Source organism: Lepus europaeus, chromosome 10 (genome assembly GCF_033115175.1).
Source record: "Lepus europaeus isolate LE1 chromosome 10, mLepTim1.pri, whole genome shotgun sequence".
Lineage (NCBI taxonomy): Eukaryota > Metazoa > Chordata > Mammalia > Lagomorpha > Leporidae > Lepus > Lepus europaeus.
Genome location: NC_084836.1, coordinates 102,370,764 through 102,394,888, shown reverse-complemented (window position 1 = coordinate 102,394,888; position 24,125 = coordinate 102,370,764). Strand labels below are relative to the sequence as shown.

General features: G+C 51.8%; 2 protein-coding genes across 12 annotated transcripts in view; one reads left to right on the top strand and one right to left on the bottom strand.

Annotated features, from left to right (window-relative positions):
• Positions 1-12,506, top strand: part of NCOA6 (nuclear receptor coactivator 6) — a 114,254-nt gene extending 101,748 nt beyond the window's left edge. For all 7 annotated transcript variants that reach the window (XM_062204071.1, XM_062204076.1, XM_062204075.1 and 4 more), the window contains one exon: positions 11,977-12,506. In XM_062204071.1, coding sequence (XP_062060055.1) covers positions 11,977-12,020 — 44 coding nt within the window. In that variant the 3' untranslated portion in view covers positions 12,021-12,506. The remainder of the gene's footprint in view (positions 1-11,976) is intronic.
• A 1,950-nt stretch (positions 12,507-14,456) lies between these two features.
• On the bottom strand, positions 14,457-22,335 carry TP53INP2 (tumor protein p53 inducible nuclear protein 2). Of its 5 annotated transcripts, none has more exons than XM_062204069.1 (5): positions 22,172-22,335; positions 20,150-20,277; positions 18,749-18,936; positions 18,101-18,269; positions 14,457-17,814 (listed from the first exon to the last, which is right to left on the bottom strand). In XM_062204069.1, exons 3-5 carry the CDS (start codon positions 18,870-18,872, stop codon positions 17,562-17,564), a joined length of 546 nt encoding a protein of 181 aa, XP_062060053.1. In that variant the 5' UTR covers positions 18,873-18,936; positions 20,150-20,277; positions 22,172-22,335; the 3' UTR covers positions 14,457-17,561. The 5 variants fall into 5 exon arrangements, with proteins under 5 accessions (XP_062060053.1, XP_062060048.1, XP_062060049.1 ...); XM_062204064.1 differs by having other exon boundaries at positions 18,101-18,380; positions 22,172-22,332; XM_062204065.1 differs by lacking the exon at positions 22,172-22,335 and adding an exon at positions 21,899-21,973 and having other exon boundaries at positions 18,101-18,380.
• Between the last annotated feature and the right edge of the window lie 1,790 nt (positions 22,336-24,125).

The window sequence follows — 24,125 nt, the reverse complement described above, 5'->3', positions numbered from 1 at the left end:
TCGGGCTGCTGCTGCCCATGTGGAGCACCTGGATATGGAGTTCCTGCCTCCTGGCTCCTGGCTTTGGCCTGGCCCATCCCTGAACATTGTGGCCATTTAAGGAGTGAACCAGCAGATTGAAGATTCATTCTCTCTCCCTCTCTCTAACTCTGCCTTTCAAATAAATAAATCTTAAGGAAAAAAAAAGAATTTTCACTCTTTGGTTTCTCTTTTCTGTTGACTGTTGTCCCCTTTTGGAATTAACTCTTTCTGTGGTTTCTGTGACCCAGAACTTCAGTCATTTCCTGCTTTCTCTCTGTGCTTTGTCAGTCTCTGTGTCCCACCATTAGATGTTGGCCCTCCTCAAACTTGGACCATTAATTGCCTTCTCTTCAACTTATATTTTCTACTTAACTGACATCATTCATGCCCCCTCTTCTTTAGTTGTAGCCTTTCACAGATGACTTGGAAATTGTATTTCTTTTTTTTCTTTTTTTTTTTTTTTAATTTTTTTTATTTTTGACAGGCAGAGTGGACAGTGAGAGAGAGAGAGACAGAGAGAAAGGTCTTCCTTTTGCCGTTGGTTCACCCTCCAATGGCCACCGCGGTAGCGCGCTGCGGCCGGCGCACCGCGCTGTTCCGATGGCAGGAGCCAGGTGCTTCTCCTGGTCTCCCATGGGGTGCAGGGCCCAAACACTTGGGCTATCCTCCACTGCACTCCCTGGCCACAGCAGAGAGCTGGCCTGGAAGAGGGGCAACCGGGACAGGATCGGTGCCCCGACCGGGACTAGAACCCGTTGTGCCGGCGCCGCAAGGCGGAGGATTAGCCTGTTGAGCCACGGCGCCGGCCAGGAAATTGTATTTCTAGTACAGATGGCCAGAGATCTTAGATGATTGCTTGCCCATCCTTAGTAGAACTCAACATGTCTGAAACCAAACTGGTAATTTCTGACTGCAGTATTCACTCTTTGTCAGCATGTGGCACCACCATCAGTCCACCAAGCAAGTCCTCTCCCTCACCCTCATCAAATTCATCACCAAAGCTGATGATACTGTCTCAGGTGGCCCAAATCTATTCACCTCTAATCAATCTTCACTGCTACCCACCGTCTTAAAACCCTTCAATGATTTACTAGCATAACTACCATTTCAGTCTAGAAGCTTCAGCCAGCCCTCAGGTCCTGTGTGGTCTGGCCCTTGTCATCCTCTCTTAACCTCATCTCCACCCCCTCGGCAGCGCAGACATGCTCTCATCCCTGTCACTGCATGGCCTGTGCATTGTTGCAACTGTCAGAGGGTGGGCTCTTCCCTCTTGCCACCTCTCTTCTTCTTAACTGTCCACTCTTCCTCCTTATCCTAGCTCAGCTGTCACGGCTATGGGAAACCATAGCACCAGGTTCTTCTCCTTCATAACCCCACATCTCTTAACTTTATGCCTATTTGTGTGGTAGGTAAGTCATATGTGTACTGTGTCAGAGCAGGAGCTCGTGTCTGTTTTCCCCACCACTGTATCCCTGGTACCTAGTGTGATACCTCATACAGAGAAGTATCTAGCAGTAATTATTAAATGAATAACTATCTATCAAACATATATTAAGTACTTGATAGGTACAAACCCTGGGAATATAATAGTGAAAAGACAGTGTGTGGCTTTACCCCATTGAAAGACAAATTCTGACCGTGTTTTCAATGTATGATAGTAAAATTACATGGTACCCTAAGAATCTATGCCTGGGATCCTTGCTTTTCTGCCAGGTCAGAGAAGCCTTTATGGAGAAAATGTTTGAGCTGAGACTTGAAAACAAGGAGGCATTAACCAGGCTATGAGGATTGCGTGGAGTATTCTAGGCAAAAGGTACAGCATGTTCAAAGGCCCAGATCTGAGGAAATGCACTGAGCTTGAGTAGCTCAGTTTGGACAAGAGCTGGGATCCTAGCCAAGACCTTTATCAGCCAGAATGCTGAGAGCTGGTCAAGTTCCACTGGAATGCCAACTTCAAGACTAGGGCTTCTGGTATACCAATATCAGACACCAGACACTGGCTTGAGGACTTAGCTGTTTTTGACAGGTCATGTTTCTGGGCAGGATTGTCATGATGGCTCACTAGACTCTGAGGTAGTGAGACACAGGTCTGCAGGTCATATACAGGTAAAACAGAGGTGTACAAAGTAACACTGCCTGGCCGGCGCCGTGGCTCACTAGGCTAATCCTCCGCCTTGCGGCGCCGGCACAACGGGTTCTAGTCCCGGTCGGGGCACCGGATTCTGTCCCAGTTGCCCCTCTTCCAGGCCAGCTCTCTGCTGTGGCCAGGGAGTGCAGTGGAGGATGGCCCAATTCTTTGGGCCCTGCACCCCATGGGAGACCAGGATAAGCACCTGGCTTCTGCCATCGGATCAGCGCAGTGCGTCAGCCACAGCGCGCCAACCGCGGCGGCCATTGGAGGGTGAACCAACGGCAAAGGAAGACCTTTCTCTCTGTCTCTATCTCTCACTGTCCACTCTGCCTGTCAAAATAAATAAATAAATAAATAAATAAATAAAAATAAAACAAAGTAACACTGCCTTACCTCAGCCTGGTGGGAGAGTGGGACTGGAGGGGGGCCTTCTTTCTTGTCCAGGCATGCTGTGCACACCACAGGCAGAATCCTCTTAGATGGTCTAGGTGTTGTGACACTGCTTAGGACACCCACATCCCATATCGGAGTACTGGTTCAAGTCCCAGATACTCTGCTTCTAATCCAGCCTCTTGCTAATGCACCGGGGAAGGCAGCAGATAATGGCTCAAGGACCTAGTTGCCCTGCCACCCATGTGGAAGACCTGGATGGAGTTCCTGGCTTTTAGCTTCTGCCTGGCCCAGCCCCAGCTATTGCAGGCATTTGGAGAGCGAACCAGTGAATAGAACATCTCTCTCTTTCTCTCTCTCTGTCTCTTCCTCCCTCATTCCCTCTCTTCCTCATTCCCTCTCTCCCTCTTTCTCTCTCTCTCTCTCTCTCTCTGCCCCCCCTTCTCCCATCACTCTGCCTTTTGAATAAATAAATCTTTTAAAAATAAAAGAATCTTCTTAGCTATTCTCACTATTATTGCTGAAATGAAGGCAACAACTTTCTTCCTCCTCCCTAAGAATCCATCCCTTAAGGAGAAACTTCTTGGGAAAGAAGCAAGCCTTGCAGTCTACGAAAATACTAAACTTAGACCATGACAGGAAAGGTTCCTGGAGTTTATGGGGAAAATCTGCTTCCCCACACTTCTGCATGTTCTTGTATTCCCTCACTTTCCCAAAGGATTAAGATCTTTGCTGTACAATGTGGTTTGTGGTATTTTTTTTTTTTTAAGATTTTATTTATTTGAGAGGTAGAGTTACAGACAGAGAGAGGGTCTTCCATCTGTTGGTTCACTCCCCAAATGGCCACAATGGCTGGAGCTGAGCCAATCCAAAGCCAGGAGGTAGGAGATTCCTTTGGGTCTCCCACGTGTGTGCAGGGATCCAAGCACTTAGACCATCTTCCACTGCTTTCCCAGGCCATAAGCAGAGAGCTGGTTTGGAAGAGGAGCAGCTGGGATATGAATTGGCACCCATATAGGATATAGGCACTACAGGTGGAGGCTTAGCCTCCTACACCATAGCGCCAGCCCCAAGTGTATACGAAATCTTTTTTTTTTTTTTTTTAAGATTTATTTATTTGAAAGATTTACAGGGAGAAGTGGAGACAGAGAGAGAGGTCTTCCATCCACTAGTTCACTCCCCAAATGACCACAACGGCCAGAGTTGAGCCAATCTGGAACCAGGAGCCAGGAGCTTCTTCTGGGTCTCCCACGTAGATGCAGGGGCCCAAAGACTTGGACCATCCTCTGCTGCTTTCCCAGGCACACTAGCAGGGAACTGGATTTGAAGTGGAGCAGCCAGGACTTGAACTGGTACCCGTATGGGATACTGGCGCTGCAGATCGGGGCTTTAACCCTCTGCACCACAGCGCTGACCCCATATGTGATATCTTTAAAACAGAAAAGAAGTATTGACCTTTAGAGGTATCACATCAGGTTTCTGGAACCTGGACAAGAGCCTCAAGGTCCTAAAGGTATCATTTACAGTGTACTCGAATTAATCTTATGAGCAGCTGGGACAGTTACAAGTTGCTCAAATTAGAGCTCTTTGCAGAGACTTGTCAGCCAATAAAAGGTAGAACATTGGAATCTGTTTTGCCTGTACTCTTAAATTCTGTGGTTCCAAGGTATCGGTAATGCTGGTGGGATGCCTATCTCATCCATGTTTTGCTCTTGACTTAGAAGAAGCCACGATTCTCAGCCCTAGGGGTTACAATCACATCAAGTCATCCATTCCTCATCAGCCTCCAGCCCTCAGACAGTCATTATCTGCCCCAGGTTACCTTTTAGGTTGAAATGAGTGCCATAGCTCTTTTGGTTTTTAAGTGTTAGAGTTCTTGGATCCAAATTAAATAATAAATATGTACATTATTCTATATTGTATCCCAAAAGTGCTGTATTTTATCCAAAAAGTCATAAAATAGCTTATTGGAGATTTTGTGTCCAATTTCTCTCTCCCACTGCAATACCCCATTGCCATAGTCCCTATACCTGTTGCTACAGGCTCCCTTGACTAAAATCTATCTTACCATCTTTAAAAAATAACTTACTGTGATTGTGCTTGAACCATAAGCATAAAGGGATCACAGAATATCAAGCTGACCTCTAAAATTTATGCATCTCAGACTTGGAGATGTGTGTTGTGGTCGGTATCTTAAACACAGAGTATCTTCCTGCAGAATCAGTACTTTCTAAATTTTTAGAAGAAAATGGACTTTTTCCTATTCACATTTAAGATTTTGGTCAAATGTGTGCCAACAAAACTGAAAACAATCTGCATTTTCCTAGAAAATCTAGACAGCTGAGCAATATGAGAAGTTTATAATGAGAAATATTGTTACTTTTTTTTTTTTTTTTTTTTTTTGACAGGCAGAGTGGACAGTGAGAGAGAGAGACAGAGAGAAAGGTCTTCCTTTGCCCTTGGTTCACCCTCCAGTGGCCGGCGCGCTGCAGCCGGTGCACCGCGCTTATCCGAAGGCAGGAGCCAGGTGCTTCTCCTGGTCTCCCGTGGGGTGCAGGGCCCAAACACTTTGGGCCATCCTCCACTGCACTCCCTGGCCACAGCAGAGAGCTGGCCTGGAAGGGGGGCAAGTGGGACTAGAACCTGGTGTGCCGGCGCCGCAAGGCGGAGGATTAGCCTATTGAGCCACAGCACCAGCCGTTACTTTTGTCTTGTTAGGGAACCAGGGACATTAACATGCTCCAGCTATGAAAGTGGAGTTTGCTTACATGACGCTGGCCAAGGCCCACCCGACTGGAGCAGATGGGAGGGGTGATTTCTGGGCAGGTCCAGGGAGGCCCACACAGTGTGTTGGTCACTCTCTCTGTTGTTTGGTTGTTTGGGTATTTTCCCCCACTTTTGTTAATTTGTGTGTTTATTTGAGAGAGAAAGAGACAGATAAATGAGAGAAAGAGCACCCTATTTGTTGGTTCATTCCCCATATGCTGGGGTTGGGTTGGTTCACTCCCCAAAAGCCTACAACAACCTGGGGCTGAACTGAGCCAAAGCTGGAAGCTGAGAACTCCATCCAGGTTTCCCACAGAGGTGGCAGGAACCCAATTACTTGAGGCATTGCTGCTGTCTCCCAGGTCTGCATTAGCAGGAACTTGGAATTGAGAGCCAGAACCAGGTATCAAACCCAAGTGCTCAGATATAGGACACAGGCCTTTTAACTGTGAGGCTAAAATGCCTACCCCTTCTCCCTACTTTTAATTACAGACACAAAAATTGCTCCCAAAAATCAGTGAGCCTCTTTTTTTGAGACACTTGATCAGGTTTGTTGTTTACAAACATGCAGATGAATAGTTGTACCTCCTGACATGATGAATTCACCATTATTAGAGAAATAATTTTTCAATCATTACCTTTGTTACTACTCTTCTATTTATAATAGTTTTTATTTTATTTATTTATTTATTTATTTATTTATTTATTTTTGGACAGGCAGAGTGGACAGTGAGAGAGAGACAGAGAGAAAGGTCTTCCTTTTGCCGTTGGTTCACCCTCCAATGGCCGCCGCGGCTGGCGCACTGTGGCTGGCGCACCTCGCTGATCTGAAGGCAGGAGCCAGGTGCTTCTCCTGGTCTCCCATGGGGTGCAGGGCCCAAGCACTTGGGCCATCCTCCACTGCACTCCCGGGCCATAGCAGAGAGCTGGACTGGAAGAGGGGCAACCGGGACAGAATCCGGCGCCCCGACCGGGACTAGAACCCAGTGTGCCGGTGCCGTAAGGTGGAGGATTAGCCTAGTGAGCCGCGGCACCGGCGTATAATAATTTTTATATTGTATTTATCAACTGGGAGAAAGGACCAATACTTAAAAATATGAAATTCAGCCGGCGCCGAGGCTCACTTAGCTAATCCTCTGTCTGTGGCGCCCACACCCTGGGTTCTAGTCCTTGTTGGGTCTCTAGATTCTCTCCCGGTTGCTCTTCTTCCAGTCCAGCTCTCTGCTGTGGCCAGGGAGTGCAGTGGAGGATGGCCCAAGTGCTTGGGCCCTGCACCCACATGGGAGACCAGGAGGAAGCACCTGGCTCCTGGCTTTGGATCGACGCAGCGCACCAGCCGTAGCGGCCACTTGGGGGGGTGAACCAATGGAAAAGGAAGACCTCTCTCTCTCTCTCTCTCTAACTCTGCCTGTCAAAAAGAAAGAAAGAAAGAAAGGAATTCAAAGCATAAATTTGCACCCAGAGAAAGTATGTTAATAGGAGGGAAGTTCACAACCAAGACCACTGGTAGCTGTGGATACCTGGGGTAGGCCCTCAGGTGCCTCAGACAGCTCAGTGGGTGAGTGCCATACCCTTCATGCAGCCAGTGACTTGAGAAACAACTATCTAAAAATCTGCTGGGTATACAAATGTACTTATTTAAACCAAACATGTTATTGCAAAATGCAAATGAGCATAATTAGATACATCTTGTGGGGAAATCCCTGAACAATGACAGCCTGAAACTGTACTCTTGTAGTATCATTTAGAATCCAGCTATGGAAATTTTGAAACGTTCCAGAATTTTTTACAATTACATAGACATTTTAAGTAGAAGTAGTAAGAGCACACAAAGTCAGTAAGAGCAAGACAGTTTCTAAAATTTGGAAGGTAAAGCCCATAGGGTTTTTTTTGTTTGTTTGTTTGTTTGTTTGTTTTTAAATTCAAGAGGCAGAGGGACAGAGACAGAGCTCACATCCTCTAAGTCATTTCTCAGATACCTCCAGTGGCTCAGCCAGGCTGAAGTCAGGAGCTGGAAATTCAAGTATCCCATGTGGGTGGCATTTGAGCCAACACCTGCTGTCCCAGGGTGTTCATTGACAGGAAGCTAGAATTGGGAGCCTGAACTGGGAATCACACCCATGTGCTTTAGAATGGGGTTTGAGCACTTTAACTGGCATCTTGACTATAGGACATGCCCACCTCTAACCTTATCTTTTAATTTCATTCCCCTCAGGTTTTTGTAGAACCCTCATATATATATATATATATATATACCCACCAGAAAGACCATTACTGACCCAGTTCTTTACCAGCTACTTGGTTCTGAAACATGAATATAAATTATCTGATAGTACTACTAGTCTTTGAATTATTTGTATGTTTGTGAAGACACTAACTTTGTCAAATCTTTAAGTGTTAAAAAGCTGAAGAAAAGTTTAGCAGTTATGTTGCGGGGGGTGGTTGTTAATTTTTTAATTTGGGCAGTGCAGTGGTGATTGTGGGCAATGGGAGGATTATCCACAGATAGGCCAGACAGCCTTCAGGAACTGTACCAGAACACGTGTGCTAACTGTGCCATTGGGCACGCCGACATGTGGGCATGCCAACACTTCCCCACAATTCTTTGCCTCTTGGTTCTCCCATTGTGTTCATTGGAGTGGTTGAGCAGTCTCGTTTTGAAGGTAGTACAAAATTGAACCACAGAAATTTTAAAACTCATCTTTTTGGACTTAAGAATGAAAAGTGACTTTGCTCTGTGACCCAGATTTGCTACAATCAGCTGAGGAAGATGATAGAGACTGCAAAATTAGTTTAAAATGTGTATTTTTCCCCCTTGGAACTATAAAAGCATATCTTTCACCACTGCTCCCCCTGCCCAATATCCGAAAGGTGATTTTCTTTGTCTGGTTTCCAGCAGGGATCCGTTGTTTACTGGCAGCCCCCTCATTGATTCATCCCCTGAGGAGCCTGCCAATGCATTGGGCGCTCAGGAGCACTGACAGATGGGAACAGGCGAGGAAGGAGGGGGAGCCTTAGTGGCTTGCTTCTCTGTCTACTCCCTGCCTCGTTTCCCAGCCACGTGCAAGTTTTTCAGACTCATCACTTCATCTTCCATATCAAAAACAAGTTTCCAAAGCTGACCCAATTAATGGATATTTTTCTAAGAATAAAGACTGCCAAGATAAAACCCTGTATCTTTTTTAGTGGAAATGACAAGTTTGCTACAGTGAAAATGAAGCTAAAAGGGCAAGACATAAACATTTGAATTGTAGGGAGTGTCATGGGCTGTGTGAACCTCTTAGTTCATTTATATAAATTAAAATAACACCATTACCAACATCCTGTCAGATTAACTGTCCTCTAACTAGTAAGACTGATGAGTTAGATCAGAGATGGGTCTTACCACCTGACATGCATCATGACCTCCCAGTAAGAAGATGCACAAGTATGCATTAACTTCAAAAGCTGTTGTGCCAGGGACCAGCACTGTAGAGCAGCAAGTTAAGCCACCCCTTGTGATGCCAGCATACCATATCAGAGTGCTGGTCTGAGCCACGTTTACTCTGCTTCCATTCTGGCTCCCTGCTAGCGCATCTGGAAAGGCACCAGAAGATGGCCCAGGTACTTGGACCCCTGCTGCCCACGTAGGGCACTAAGGTAGAATTCCTGACTTCAGCTTGGCCCAAGCCCTGACTGTTGCAGCCATCTGGGGAGTGAACCTGCAGATGAAAGATCACCCTCCTCTTTCCTCTCTCCTCTCTCTTTCTCTCTCTCTCTTTCAAATAAATTTTTAAAAAATTTTTTGGGCCGGCGCTGTGGCTTAACAGGCTAATCCTCCGCCTAGTGGCGCCGCCACACCGGGTTCTATCCCGGTTGCCCCTCTTCCAGGCCAGCTCTCTGCTATGGCCTGGGAAGGCAGTGGAGGATGGCCCAAGTGCTTGGGCCCTGCACCCCCATGGGAGACCAGGAGAAGCACCTGGCTCCTGGCTTCGAATCAGCGCAATGCGCCGGCCGCAGCGGCCATTGGAGGGTGAACCAATGGCAAAAAGGAAGACCTTTCTCTCTGTCTCTCTCTCTCACTCTGCCTGTCAAAAAAAAAATTTTTTTTTAATAAAATAAACACTTTTACATTCCACTTACCATGAACTTTTTGAACTACCCTTGCATATATTGAAATGTCCACCCAACAGAAACCTAAAAATATTGTACAGGTCACCTCTGGGAAAGTCATATAGGACTTATTCCTTGGCAGTAACAGAGTAATATAATTTTTGCTTTTTGCATCTACATATTTTTAGGGGCCTGGGTTCTCAAAATATTATGATAGAAGAAAAGATACCTAAAACATTGAACTTAACATACACCGTTAGAAAATTCAGCCTGGAGCAGTTGTTGGGCACAGCAGTTAAGTCGTTGCTTGGGATGCCCACATGCCATATCAGAGTTCTTAGTTCAAGTTCTGACTCCTCCACTGGAATGCATCCTGGGAGACTGAGCAGAAAATATCTCAAGTACTCAGGTTTCTGTCACCCCAGCTTTGACCTGGTCCAACTCTGGTTGTTACAGGCATTTGGGGAGTGGACCAGCAGATAGAAGGGCAATCTCTTTCCTCTTTCTCCCTTTCTCTCTCTCTCTCTCTCTCTCTCTCTCTCTCTGCCTTTCAAATAAAATGAGAAAAAAAAAAGTTCAGCCTAGTTTCTTAGAGATGAGATAAATAAATCTGCTTCTATAACAGAAAGCAGCATGGTTCCCCTCTTTGATGAGAAATATTTTAAAAATTTTTTTTCACTGTAGAACGGCATGAAAAATAAGCATGACTTTTTAAAGGCAGTAGAGTATGAAGTGGGCATTTAGCCTAGTGGTTAAGATGTGAGTCCCACATCAGAGAACCTGAGTTAATTCCCAACTCCAGCTCCTGATTCCAGCTTCCTGCCAGTTTAGACCCTGCAAGGCAGCAGGTGATGGGTTACTGCCTCCCATGTGGGAAAACCGGGTTGCATTTCTGGCTCTCAGCTTTGCCCCCTGCATCCCACTCCCAACCCCAGCCATTGTGTCCTTTGAGGAATAAACAAAGGGATAGGGGAGCTCATCCTCTCCTTTTCTCTCTTTCTCTCTCCTCTCTTTCTCACTCTGCCTTTCAAGTAAATAAATGTTTCTCTAAAAAATTTGAGATTTTAAAGAAATGTTTACATTTGGAGAGCTTTAAGCTATTCATTATACTCTGCCATAAAAGAACTTTGTGTGAAGCTTTTGAGAAATATGGTCTAAATATGGGATAAAATTAAGTTGATTGACTTAAACATCGATAGTACAAGAGAAATGAAAGGAATGAAAGCCCAGTGCTTCCCTTTTTGTCACTGTGACCCTGTTATGCATCACCCAGGGTCTCCCTGGGGGCAGACCAGGCCATTGCTCGTCCTTCATGTGTGTCCATGCCTGGATGCGTCCATAGCTTTGCTGCACCTGGCTAGGCCACAGTTGACACTTGCTGACCAAAGTCCATGGCATGCTGATTCGTGACTTTGACATAGTGTGACAAAACAGAGTTCCTTACTTCAAAACAATGGCTTGGGGGCAGGCCTTTAGCGCAGTGGCTACGGTGCCAGTAGGAACACCCACGTCCCATTTCAAAGTGCCCAAGTTCGAGTCCTGGCTCTGCTTCTGATTCCAGCTTCCTGCTAATATATACCCTGGGAGGCAGCAGGTGCTGGTTCAAATAACTGGATCTCTGCTACCCACGTGGGATACCTGGGATTGAGTTCCCAGCTCCTGGCTTTGGCCTGGTTCGGACATAGCTGTTGTGGACATTTTGGGAGTGAACCAGCATGGAAGATATCTCTATGTCTTGCTTGCTTGTGCTTTCTCTCTCTCCCACTCTGTCACTCAAAAACAAAACAAACAAACAAACAAAAAACCTTGGTGCAAAAGGGTTCCAAAGGCTGGTTTTCCTAGCTGATTTACTCACATGTGGCATCATTCATTGATTTCTCATCAAATGTACCATCATTTTTATCTATCCACATGTTTTGGTTGATGAGAACCGGTGAGACAGATCATGGGGTCAGTTGTGCAACTGAAAAGGCTCTCTCCACTCCACCACTTTTCTCACCAGTATTGCATTTCTTCACTTGCTAGGCCCTAGTGAGCCACAATCTCTTCTCACCAAGCCTGTGACACCCTCTGCACTGAGTGCCCCTTAAACAGATTCAGAGTCTAAAAGGGTTAGGTTCCCGCTCACTGTTGTGGATGGCCTTAGGGCATTGCTGTAAAGAGTTGCCTCACGGGGCCAGCGCTGTGGCATAGCGGGTAAGGCCGCCACCGCAGTGCCGGCATCCCATATGGGCGCCGGTTTGAGTCCCAGCTGTTCCACTTCTGATCCAGCTCTCTGCTATAGCCTGGGAAAACAGTAGAAGATGGCCCAAGTCTTTGGGCCCCTGCACCCATATGGGAAATCCAGAAGAGGCTCCTGGCTCCTGGCTTCAGATCGGTACAGCTCTGGCCATTGAGGCCATTTGGGTAGTGAACCAGAAGATGGAAGACCTCTCTCTCTCTCCTCTCTCTCTCTCTCTCTCTCTCTCTCTCTCTCTCTCTCTGCCTCTCCTCTCTCTGTGTAACTCTTTCAAATAAATAATCTTTAAAAAAAAAAAGTTACTTCAGCTGAACAGGTCCCTTCTTTCCCTCCACAGACGTAACCAGTGCGGTGCAATCCAAGCGAAGAAAATCCAAGTAAACAAGCTGGACGACGACTTGATACTTGTAAATGTGTGTGAATTTTACAAAGAGCAACTTTGAGCTGTGACTTTTTTAAATCCATTTCTGTACAGTTAGTCCTTTTAATAATGTGGCCCTTTTCCTAGTCCCTGCAGCCTGTTTCATAAAGTGCAATGGGGGAAAGCAGGGTTGTTGAGCCCTTTTGGTGTTGCAAGATGAAGTTCAAGGTTTCTAAAATGTTGCCATGTATTGTGAGGAGCTAATACCATTATAAATGTTATTAGTTTTCACATTTCCTAAGCAGCCTAGAGTACAGGGTGAGCATTTTTAGGTCTTTTAATGATGTATTGTGCTGTGGAAGTGTACTGTGTGTGAATAGCAGTAGTGGGGGCAAAAGCAATCTTCTCATTTGGAAACATTGTAAATAATTTTATTATATAGTGTTTTGGATGTATTTGTTGTAGAAATGGACCAGTGAATAAAGAGAATCTAAGGATTTGTACAATGTGAAATACTGAATGTGTTCAATAAATGTCATTGTCATAGAACATAAAGCTATGTTATTGATAAGGGATTATTGGGTGAGCAAGCCCTCTGGACTGGACCATAAATTAGTAAACACCGCCTTCTTTGAGAGTTAGATTCCCATCTGGCCCCATTGCACCTGAGATGCTCACCTGGCAAGTTGAGGAAAATGCACACACTTGCTCTTCAGCTTACTCTTGCCTTTGAAAAAACTAGCCCTATTCAGCACAGTACAGGTAGTGTGGTATATCTTGGTCTAATTTCTTTTGGCTGCAAATAACAAAATCAATTTAGAGGATCAAAGATCACAGGGGTTTTTTTAGGGACCAGAAGCTGTCAGCAACCCAGATGGCACCTGTTCTCTCCGTCACAAGTCTGCTTCTGCGTGTTCATAATTGATTGCTCCAAAACAACTGTGTTTTACATCAGCTCCATTCAGGAGCTAGCCAAAACTGATCGGCAGGACTGTGCCAGCATCAAGATGCTAGCTCAGGTAGGTCAGGTCTCCGCCTTCATCTGTTTCTGTGTTTAGATGGGGCAGCTCTCAGATTAAATAGGTCATTTTGTGGGAAAGACTTGAGACAGCCACAATATCCTACTCTTTGCCCTGTTTATCAAGTGCACTGGACCTAAAGGTGATTTCTCATCAGCATGCCTAGGGTTGTCCTGTTCCTGGTTCAATTCTTTTTTTTGTTATTATTTTTTTTTTTTTTTGACAGAGTGGACAGTGAGAGAGAGAGAGACAGAGAGAAAGGTCTTCCTTTTGCCATTGGTTCACCCTCCAATGGCCGCCGTGGCCAGCGCACTGCGGCCGGCACATTGCGCTAATCCAAAGCCAGGAGTCAGGTGCTTCTCCTGGTCTCCCATGCAGGTGCAGGGCCCAAGCACTTGGGCCATCCTCCACTGCACTCCCAGGCCATAGCAGAGAGCTGGACTGGAAGAGGGGCAACCGGGACAGAATCCGGCGCCCCAACCAGGACTAGAACCCGGTGTGCCGGCGCCGCAAGGCGGAGGATTAGCCTATTGAGCCACGGCGCCGGCCCCTGGTTTAATTCTTATTTAAATTCGTACAGAATCCAAAATAATCTGCTCTGTCCCTCTCCTCCCCCAACCTTCAGAGAACTTCAATGCCTTAGCGCCCAGTCCTTGTCTCAGCCTGGGCTGCAGCCTCCTGCTGTTGCCTCTAGGACTAGACTTATACAAGGAATCCTCAGAAAGTTCATGGAAAATTAACATTTAAAAAATTATGCACAGATTTCAAAAACTTTGCAAAGGGCCAGCATTGTGGTATAGCCGGTAAAACTGCCACTTTTGATGCTGGCATCCCATATCGGTGCCAGTTCATGTCCTGGCTGTTCCACTTCCAATCCAGCTCCCTGCTGGTGGCCTAGGAAAAGCAGTGGAAGATGGCCCAAGTATTTAGACCCCTGCCGCCTACATGGGAGACCCAGATGAAGCGCTTGGCCCAGCACTGGCCATGGCAGCCATCTTGGAGAGCCAGCGGATGGAAGAGCTCTGTGTCTGTCTTTGTAACTCTTTCAAAATAAATAAATCTTTCCAAGAACTTTCTGCACCAAAATAAACACTGCTAAATACATTTTCTCCAATGAGCTTTGTGAGGTGCCCTTCGTCCCTTCCCCTTCGGCGGCTCCTTGCCCTTGCCATAAGCCAGCACCTGAGACCCGAAGGGTGAGCTGGCGACTGTCTCCCATGCTCTTATTTTTATCTCTGTTTCATCTGTCTTAATATCTTTGTGTCTTGTATTCTAAGGATCCTCTAAACCCAGTTATGAGTCACACCGCACAGTCTGGCTGTGTTCCCAGTAAAGCCTGTCTACCCTCTTCCTCGTGTGACACACACCCCAGAACCAAAGGAGCTAAGTAACACCCTGTACCACAGCTGTGCCTGAGATTACTCAGACTGTAATCCAACTCGGGCGGAAAGCATAGTGTGCTTTAAATAGATCTTTATTTGTTTTTCTTTATATTAATTTTTTTTTCTCCCGTAGAGGAACAGCATCACAGTCTAACAATCAGAATCCTGTTACACACATACACAGGCATGCCACATGACCAGGTCGAGGTGGTTGTGTCCTTGAGTCTGTCGACACATCACAACGTGGTCAACCAAAGTCTCATTTCAGCCAGTCTCAACACAAAATACCCAACAGGGATGCACTCAGCTTGGTTCCACTTGGAACTTGGTGTCAGGGCAAGAGGGAGAGTATTAGAAATGGGCTGTGGTGTGTCTGCATTCAGTCCCCTCACGTAAAGCCCACTTGGAGCTGGGGAAGCGTCCAAGAGCTCTGGTGGGGTCCTTGTTGCACCGAAGACGACATGGGTCAGAAGAAGTTGATCAGAGGGTTCCAGGCATGGGGCTGGGGAGCAGACATACTCCAAAACAGCACCGAACTGCACTCATACACACGAGGTGCCCTGCTGGGGCTAGACTGGCAAAGGCTAGAAAGTGACAGCTTGAGGGAACCACTCACTTAGTGGAGAACAGCTGGAAGTCACCCTTTAATGTAGCTGGGACTCACTCTAGAAAGAAGGGTCTCCGACATCCTTAGTTTTGGCAAAGTGCTGGTATGTTAACACTAATACTCACAAACGGATACAGACTTCTCCAGGGTCTCTGAAAACACCAGTCAGCACAGACTCTAACCCCTCCTGTCTAAGGTTGCATAGGACTTTGAATTCTGGTTCCCTCGTGTATTCAAGTTCTGTGGTTAAGAAAACAAAATCCTGAAGCATGCTCAAGGTGAAAGGCACATACACAGTCAATACAGTATGACAAGGTCTGATGCTCCAGGAGTCAGACTAGCAGGAGACCAAGTAGTGTGGGTTCTTAGAAATCTATACACAATTAAGATATTGCCACACTCAGATGCTACAGAATCTAGAGGAAAGTACAAAAAAGTATGACCCTTGCAACCAGCCAGGTGGGTGGCTGGAAGGGTCTAGAACTACAGGAGCCTCCATCCAGAAGGACCTTTCGCTAGTTGAGCCAAATGCTGGAGAACTGAGCTCTTCCCCCACCAGAAGGATCATGGGCACCATCTAGGACTGAGCCTAGGCCCCAGCTGGCAGTGAGAGTAGGCAAGAAGAGCTGGAGTTTGAGCTCTTGGAAGTGCTGAAATCCTAACCTGGCTATGAAGTGGCCAAGGGATGGCTGGAAGAATACAAGTGGTGAGGCTCTAGCTGGAGGACAGCTTATGGAGAGAAGCACATACTAGTCAACCGCTAGAGCCCCGAGGGGCTGCTGTGGGGACTCTGAGCTGCTTTTTCTGTCAGTGTGGCTTATTCTCTGGAATAGGAGACCCAACAGGGCTTCCTCTCCCCATCCCAGTATCCACAGGCCCCTCCCTTCCCCACACCCCCACCTGAGGCCTGGGGCTGTAGTCAGGGAGGGCAGCTGTCTTTGCCCTCATGGGAATGCAGAGTTTTCTCCAAGCCTCCCTGGAAACTTGGAATTGGGGTGCGGGGCTAGACCTATGTTCTTATGTAACAGGAAGTCTTCAGAGTGTCAAAGACTAAAGAGCACACACGAGCAAAGGACAGCGAGGGAGAGGAAGTGGGAAGCAGCTCAGGGCATCCCGAGAGGCTGTTGCTGGTGTCTGAGCCCAAAATTCAGTGCCATCGTGAGGAGGCGCTGGGTGCCCGGTCCCCTCCGTCTCACCCAGAGATGCAGGTTCCTTCTCTGGGTGCTTACTGGTGAAGAGGGGAGGGGGAGCTATCGGGCACCCATTTCTCCCCAGCAGCCTAGAAAGGAAGAGAGGCCCCCTTGAAGGTCCTGACTCTGGAGGGGGACAGCCTGGGGCCTGGGGTTGGGGGGGGGGGGGGCTGCGAGCCTCCTTCCAGGAGTGTATAATAGCCATACTGAGGGGTGTGAAACGCAAGGCCCGAGGCAAGATGAAGGCCAAGCTGTCAGTCTTGGGATGACTCCACCCACAGCTTGTCTTCTCCCCTCCCCACAGCGGTCCTCAGCATCCTTATCCTGGGGAGGGGGGGGTTGACGCTCCCCACGCCCAGAAGCGTTCAGGCCTGCATCTCCCCTACACAAGTTCTAGCACCTTGGGCGTGTTCAACAGATGGCCAGAATCGCAGGGCCTTTGCCCAGCTTCTACTCCTGTGGAGGCACAGCAGGGGTAGGGAGGCAGGGTACTGACTGAGCCCTGCAGAGGGCGGATCTCAGGAAAGGATCTGACAGGTGGGGTTACAGGAAAGGGAAGTGGGGGTGGACTCCAGGCTCTAGCCCGGGAGCAGGGCTTGACCTCTCTGAGCAAGCACAGTGCCAGCTCCCCCAGTGCCCTGCTCCCCGCACCTTGGCAACCTGTCTGTCCTTGTCCTGTCAGCGTCTCCGTAGGCTGCCTCTTTCCCTCGACTCCCTCCACCTTCTCCCTCTGGCGCACTTCTCACAGTCCTCTTCCACATACTTTGCCGTCCTGGGCCTAAGCAGCTCCAAGGAGCCCAGTCCCCCAGGGCCAAGGGAAGGGGGAAGACTAGAGGCAAACCCTGGGCCTGAGTCCCTACTGGAGGTCAAGGCCAGCTGCCCGCACCACACAGGTCATCAGAGCTGGCCTCAGGGTCCCCTCCCTTTATGCACTTGGGAGGGAATTACTGGGAATGAATAATAAGGGAACAGGGGTGAGGGTAATGCCAGATGTGTGAAAGGGTGAGCCGTGTAAGGTGGGAGGTGACTGTGGGGGACGAGCCAGGCCCGCGAGTGGAAGAGGCTGAGAAAAAGGGGTGGGCCAGGGATGTAGACCAGACATGGAGGGTCAGGTGCTGGGCGTGGGGGCAGGGGCGGGAGGCTGAGCGGACTTGGGGGCGGATTCGAGGGTCAGAGATGGGGAAGCCAAGGGGGTCCAGGAAGGAAGGGCTGGCACCCCACCTCACACGCTTGAAGGAGGGAGGTCACGGTGCCCAGCCCGAGACTGGCCGTGGCCGCCCCTCGAGCAGCGCACTGGCTGCGGCGGAGGGGCCCGAGGCGGGGCAGGAGAGGGCAAGGGGTCCGTGGCGTGGCCGGCGGACGTTCAGTAGTTGAACTGGCGCTGGCACGGTTGGTAGACGAAGCTGCCCTGGTGCTTGGGCCGGCGCGGACGGCTCTCTCGGGCGCGGTTCTGCCGCTGCACCACCTTGGCGCTCAGCGCATGGCGCTCGGCCCGCTGCCGGGCCCGCTGCAGCCGCCGCGCCTGGCCCGCCTTCTCCAGCAGCACGGCCCGCGCCGGCAGAGGAGCGGCGGCGTGGTGCAGGGCCCGGGGCTCGCGGCGGGCGGGCGCCAGCTCCCTGCAGGGACAAGCAGGGCTCTGTAGGGGAAGACGCCATCTCCCTCCCTGTCTTCCGCTCCGAGCGGGTGCCAGTCCTTCCCCCAAGCCAAGCGGGCTCTAGTCCCAGGGGAAAGCCCAGCTCCCCACCCCCGCGGTGCTCCGGCCTCGCCCCCTCGAGCCTTCAAGCCCCGCCCAAGCTCCTCGGGAGAGGCGCTCCCAAGCCCCTGCCCAGAGCACGAGGCCACGCCCCCGAGGCCACGCCCCTCCCTAGCTAAGCTCCCAGGCTCCGCCCCCGGCCCGCTCACCCGTCACTAAGGTCGCCGTCAGGCAGGGCAGCGTCCGGGTGCGGGGAAGGGGGCCCAGGCTCCAGCACTATGGTGCTGCCGGTGACGTAAACGGACATGCTGGGGTGCTCGATGAGGAGGTCCTCCAGGGGGCTGCTCTGGAGGCGGGCGGGCCCGAGGCCAGGCCCCTCTGCAGTAAAACAGGCGGGAGGGGTAACAAACCAGCTCTCGTCCATCAAGGAGGGTGCGGGCGGAGGGCGGCCCGCGGGGGCAGGAGCGGCCCCTGGAGCCGCGTAGCTGTCTAGGGGGCGCGGGGGTGGGGGGAGCCATGCGGAGGAGGGGGCAGCAGCGGGGACAGGACGCACACACACCGGACACAGGGGGGCGGGGAGAGAAAGGGCATCGTTAGTCAGACCGGCAGCCCCGACCCCCGCGCCCCCCGGGGGCACCCACTTGCTGCCCTGGGGGTCGGGAGGGCTGCGCCGCCACTGGACAGGGCCAGCGCAGGCTTGCGTGGGGAGCGGCTGTGTGACCCACCCCCACCCAGCCGTGTCCAGGGGGGCTCCAGGGCACTGCACAGCCCCCGAGCAGCTCCCTTCCCCTCTGCCGCTTGGCCATTGCCATGGCGAGCCCGGGAGTCAGAACCCGGACCCCCGACTCAGGCCTCACCCGGCAGGTCAATGATAAGCCAGCCGTCCACATCATCCTCCTCCGAGACGAAGGCGCGGGAGCACTCGGCGTCTTCGGGGGGTGGGGGAGCGCCGAAGAAGAGGCTGGTGAGGCGCTGGAACATCGTGGGGCGTGGGGCGTGGGGCGTGGAGCGGCCACACGGGGGCGCCCTACAGCAGGGCAAAAACCTGGGAACCAGACAGAGAGAGGAGTCAGCCGCCGCAGACCGAAGTCCACCCCACTCCTGGCCTGGGACAGAGGGCGGGGGCTGTCAGTCGTCGCCCCCAGAGCCGCGAGCACAGTACAGGAAGCACGGGTGTGCTTTCTGCATTCAAACTCGGGCTTTTGTGTCTTTTTTGTGACCTTGAAAAATGACTTATCTGGATTTAGTTTTCTCACTTGTCAAATGACAACAATAATGGCATCCCACTTGGGGCTCTTATAAGAATTAAATGAGCTAAGTATTTATAAAGTACTTAGAACAGTGCCTAGGCACACACTAAGCACTCAATAAGCCAGTTGGTTTTTAACTTGTATTTTTTTAATTAATTAATTAGAGAGGCAGACACGGAGACACACAGGGAAATCTCCCATCCACTGGTTCGCTATCTAAATGGTCACTACAACCAGCGGGAGCCAGGAACTCCATCCAAGCCTCCTATGTGGTGGCAGGGACCCAACTACTTGAGCCATTACCTGCTACCAGCCTGGTAGAATCAGTAGCAGAAGCTGGACTTGAATCCAGGTACTGCGATGTGGGATATGTTCCAAGGTACATCTTAACCACTAGGGCAAATGCCCCAAACTATTCATTACCACAGCTTGCTTTGGGAACATGAAAGGAGTGGTCCATATGACCAGGCTGTCAGAGACATCCAAGCAGGCCCATGAAGAGTCAACAGGAGTTCTCCAGGCAGGGAGCAAGTGCCCATATTGTGGTTATTTACGATCATAACATAGCCACCATTCATGAGCCAGGCACTGTACTGTGTAGCTTTACCTATATCACCTCATTCAACCCCCATAACTATAAATAGAACTGTAGATAGTAAACTACCAACCCCTCTTTTACAAGAAGAAGGCTCAGAGAGGTATGGCAACTCGCCCCGAGAATCATATCTAGTAAGGGACAGAGGTGGGATTTGAACCCATGCACTCTGATTCAGAGGCAGCACCCATAATCACTATCTCCATTTGCCTTTGATGTCTCTGAATTGGACATTTTTAACGTGGTGACCAGAGGTCATAGTCCACGAGTATTTTTCTGGGAAGAACAACCTTGGTTTTCATATAATTTCCTAAATAGCATCCTTGACTCCAGAGAATAAGAACCTCAACTGAAGCTTGTGTGGTTTGAAAAGTGCCAGCAAGAGAAATCCCACAGAACTGCTTCTGTCTCACCATGCGGTTGGGCAAGCCTCGGTTGTGACTGTCAGATGAGGTGTGAAGACTCTATCCCCATAGGCCTTCCTGGCTCCTGCTCCGAGCACCCTCCCTGGCTAGGAGGCGGAAGATCAGGTTGCCTGGCCCTAGGGGAGACAGCAGGTCAGTGGGAACTGATGGCGGAGGGAGGGAGCCAGCAGATCCCAGGAGGCCTTAAGGATGAGCCCTAAGGGTCGGACCAGGACTCAAGCACTCAACCAGTCCTTCCCTGGGCAAAGATGTGGGGGTCCCCTGCTCCAGTAGGGGTGACACCGCCCCGGTGGGGGGTGAAGATCTGCTCTCAGTACATCTCACAGTCTGAGGATCAGACAGATGACACAAGTCTTTCAGAACAGTGGTAGGGCAGACCTAGCCCAGGTCCCTGAGTACCTCGTCCAGAATGCTCGCAGTCAGCAAACAAGCCCCAAGAATTTGAGAGGACAGGGGAGGTCAGACAGGGACTTTGATCCCATCACTGACCCTCTACCCCGCTGCAGAAGAGCTGGGGTTCCTGGCACCAAGATTCAGCACAGATTTACCAGAGCACCCACTGTGTGTCAGAGCCTGCAGTGCAGCTCCTCAGCGCAGACAGACTGAGGTCAGGGTGGCTCAGGGGAGAAGCTTCCTGCCCCAGGTCGCAGTGACAGGTCAGGAGTGCCCGCCCCCTCTTCTGACCACTAGCGGAGCCTCTTGGATTTTCTTTCCCAGCCCTGCCAGCTTCCTGGTTCTCAGATTCCCAGCTCTGCTCCAGGGAGAATCATTCCCCTTTAATAACCAGAGCAGCTGTGCCCAGAATAGCACTTGAGCCCTAAGCCATCTCTACCCCAGCCCATCTTGAGCAAGCCCGGGCTGGGACGGGGCTCCAGCGGCACCTCCAGGCGCATCCTCTTGGGAAGTCAGAGGCTTCTGTTAGCCCTGCGAGTCGAGAGAAAGGGGGCGGAGAGCCTGCAATCACCAGCAGTAGCTGGGGTCCTGTCCCTCCTGCTGACAACTCTGGGAGTTGGAGAGGCGATAAAGGGCCACTTCAGAGAGCCCTCACCCCATCCTCCATCCCCCACCCACCCAACATCAGCCCAGACACACCCTGACGGCCAGTGGTCAAAGCAGCTGGGAGGCAGCTGGGACTCTATCGTAGAGAGGGGACAGATGGGGTCAGGGCCACAAAAGGGACCCTGTCCCCCGAGATTTCCTGGACAAAGACCCAGGAGTGAGGCGAGCTGGGCGCCCTATAGGAGAGAGAGGCTCCCCAGCGGGAGGGTGGGCAGCGGGTAACTGGTGCTGAGCACCCACCACGCGTTGTGTCTGCCCGTGGATAACGCACCTGTCACTCTAACTGGACATGTGGTCTCGAGTAAGCCACCATCCCTCAGTCTCCCCTCCCACGAAATGGGGTCTGAGACCCCTCCTTTGGTGGCTGGCACTGACGTCAGCCGCGCGCTGCACACCAGTCAGGGATTAGAAGGATGTTTAGTCCCTGAGGGGCGGAGCCTGGAGCGGGGACAGAGGGGATTCCGCCACCATCTGGTGCCGTTCCCAACCACCTGGAGTCCGAGCCCGCCCCGAGTCCCTGACAACCCCCCCCCCCAGCAGCGCCGTCCGACCCCCGGCAGGTAGCAAGAAGAAAAGTGGGGGGGGGGTGTCCAGAGACCCGATGGCAGCCCTCAAGTTAGCCCAGGAAACTGCCCAGACCCCCCCTCCGCGGCTCGCTTGCCTGTCGGCGTCCCTCACCCAAGCTCCGGCCCTGACACAGCGCTCACCGGGTCACCGGAGGACAGGCGACCCAAGCTGGGGGGAAAGGGGCGGGGCTGGCCTTGGTGACGTCTCAATGTCATATGTAAATAGGAAGACGTCACGGTCTACTGGGCGTGCAGCAGCCAATCGGGAGCCGGGAACGCAGCCCCCGCGGCCGCCGGCGGAGACAGACAAAGGCCGGGGCGCGGGGGGCGCAGGGCGTGTCCCGGGGCGCCAGGAGCCCCCTGACCCTAACCGGTCGGGACTCACCTGGGCACCGGCGCGGTGCAGCGGGCGGGGCGGTGCTGAGGTAGTTGTGCGGCGCGGGCGTCCCAGGGCTGGACGGCGGCTCACAGGCCGGGCTGCATCGCGGGCGGCGGGCGCTCGGAGCTGCGGCGCTCGCCCACGGGGCTGGAAGCCTGTGCGGCCGCGGCAGCGCGGCTCACGGCACAAATTGGAACGTTCAAACAGCTGATTGTGACGTCACAAAGGGGCCGCCCGCCTCGCGTCACGGCCGGCGCCGCGGCGGCCAATCCCAGGCTGCGGGTCCCCCCCCTCGGCCCGCCCCCGCCGCGGCTGGCCGGCTGCTGTGGAGCGGCTCCGGCGAGCATCCGAGCGGTGCTCGGAGCCCCGGGGGCCCGGGACAGGCCGCTGCCGGCTGCTAGGACCCCCCCCCCCCGCCCGTGAGGACGGCCCCCCTGCTTGCCCCGGGTGACCTTGTCCTCGCACAGCCTCCGAGGGGCGCCGCGCCTTCCCCCGTCCCTCTGCGCTCGCGTCCTTGGCCTGCACCCTTCGTCCAAGTCCCCGGAGCTGCCCTCGTCCTGGACTCCACGCCGCGTCCGTGCCCCTCCACGCCCCACGCTGCCCCCACGCCCTGCTCGCCCCCTCCGTCCCTGGTTTCCCACTCCCTCTGCCTCAGCTGAGCAAGACGGGGAGGAGGGGGTGTCCCCTTTCTCCGCTCCTGGGGAGCTCCTGGGCGGGCCACTCTGCCGGTAGTAGGACTTGGAGAGGAATTGTTGACTTAGCGCCCGGGCTGGTGCGTTTGCACACGCTGTTTGATCCACGTTGCCTCTGGGGCTGGGTTGACGCCGAGTCTCACACATCTCACTGTTACTGTGTGAATTCACACGCCGTCATGCACTAGCGGTCATTGCCACTGGCACACCACCAGCGGACCCTGACCACTTCCTGTGAGCCAGACACTGTGGCGTGGCGCTTGAACTTCACAGCAACCCCGCAGAGTGGGTATTTTACACTTAAGGAAACAAACTCAGAGAGCCTAAGTGACTTCCCGGAGTAAGTAAGCCATAGTCAACACCAGAGTCAGGACGTGAACCCCGGGGCCTGCGTAGCTGGTAAAGAGATGCCACTTCGAGTCCTGGCTGCTCCCCTTTCAGTCCAACTCCCTGCTATGGCCCGGGAAAAGAAGCGGAAGATGGCCCAAGTGCTTGGGCCCCGGCTACACTCATGGGAGACCGGGATGAAGCTCCTGGCTCTTGGCTTCGGCCTGGCCCAGGCCTGGCCATTGTGGCCATCTGGGGAGTAAACCAGAGGATGGAAGATCTCTGTCTCTCTCCCTCTCTGTGTAACCCTTTCAAATAAATAAATTCTTTAAACACACACACACACACACACAGATTTGAACCCATAGCTTCTGGCCCTGGCAATCTTCAATCTCTCCATGCACCAGGTGATCTAAACCTCAGAATGTGTCACACACACACACACACACGCCACCAGAGAGATCTGAGCTCGAGGCCTAACTGTGTCCCCGATTGGCTGTGTGACGTCTGGCAAGTCCCGTTCTTCCCTGGGGCTGAGTTTCTGTCCCAACTTCCTTCCAGAATGGACACTATGGTCTCCAAGCACTCCACCTTCGGGATCCTGCTAGGGCCGGACGCCAGGCCCTACCTCTTCTAGTGGCCTGGGAGATGCCTGGGGAGAGACCGCGTGTACAGACCCTCGGCTCCCCAGGGTCCCCTCTCAGCGGAGCAGAGCCGCTGGGGAAGAGTCAGGCCCAGGGGGAGCTGGTCCAGAGGTCAGTGCTGTGGGGAGAAAAACCCCGGCCCCGCCTGGCGTGGCACTTCTGAGGGACACCGCAGCCCTGGCATGCGGGGAAGAGGCCCTGGAAGTGCTACCCAGAGGCTCCCACAGGAAGGGGAGTGGCCTTGTGTTCCTAGGAGTGACGTCCCCGTGTGTCCTCATCCCTGTAACCCTGAGCCTC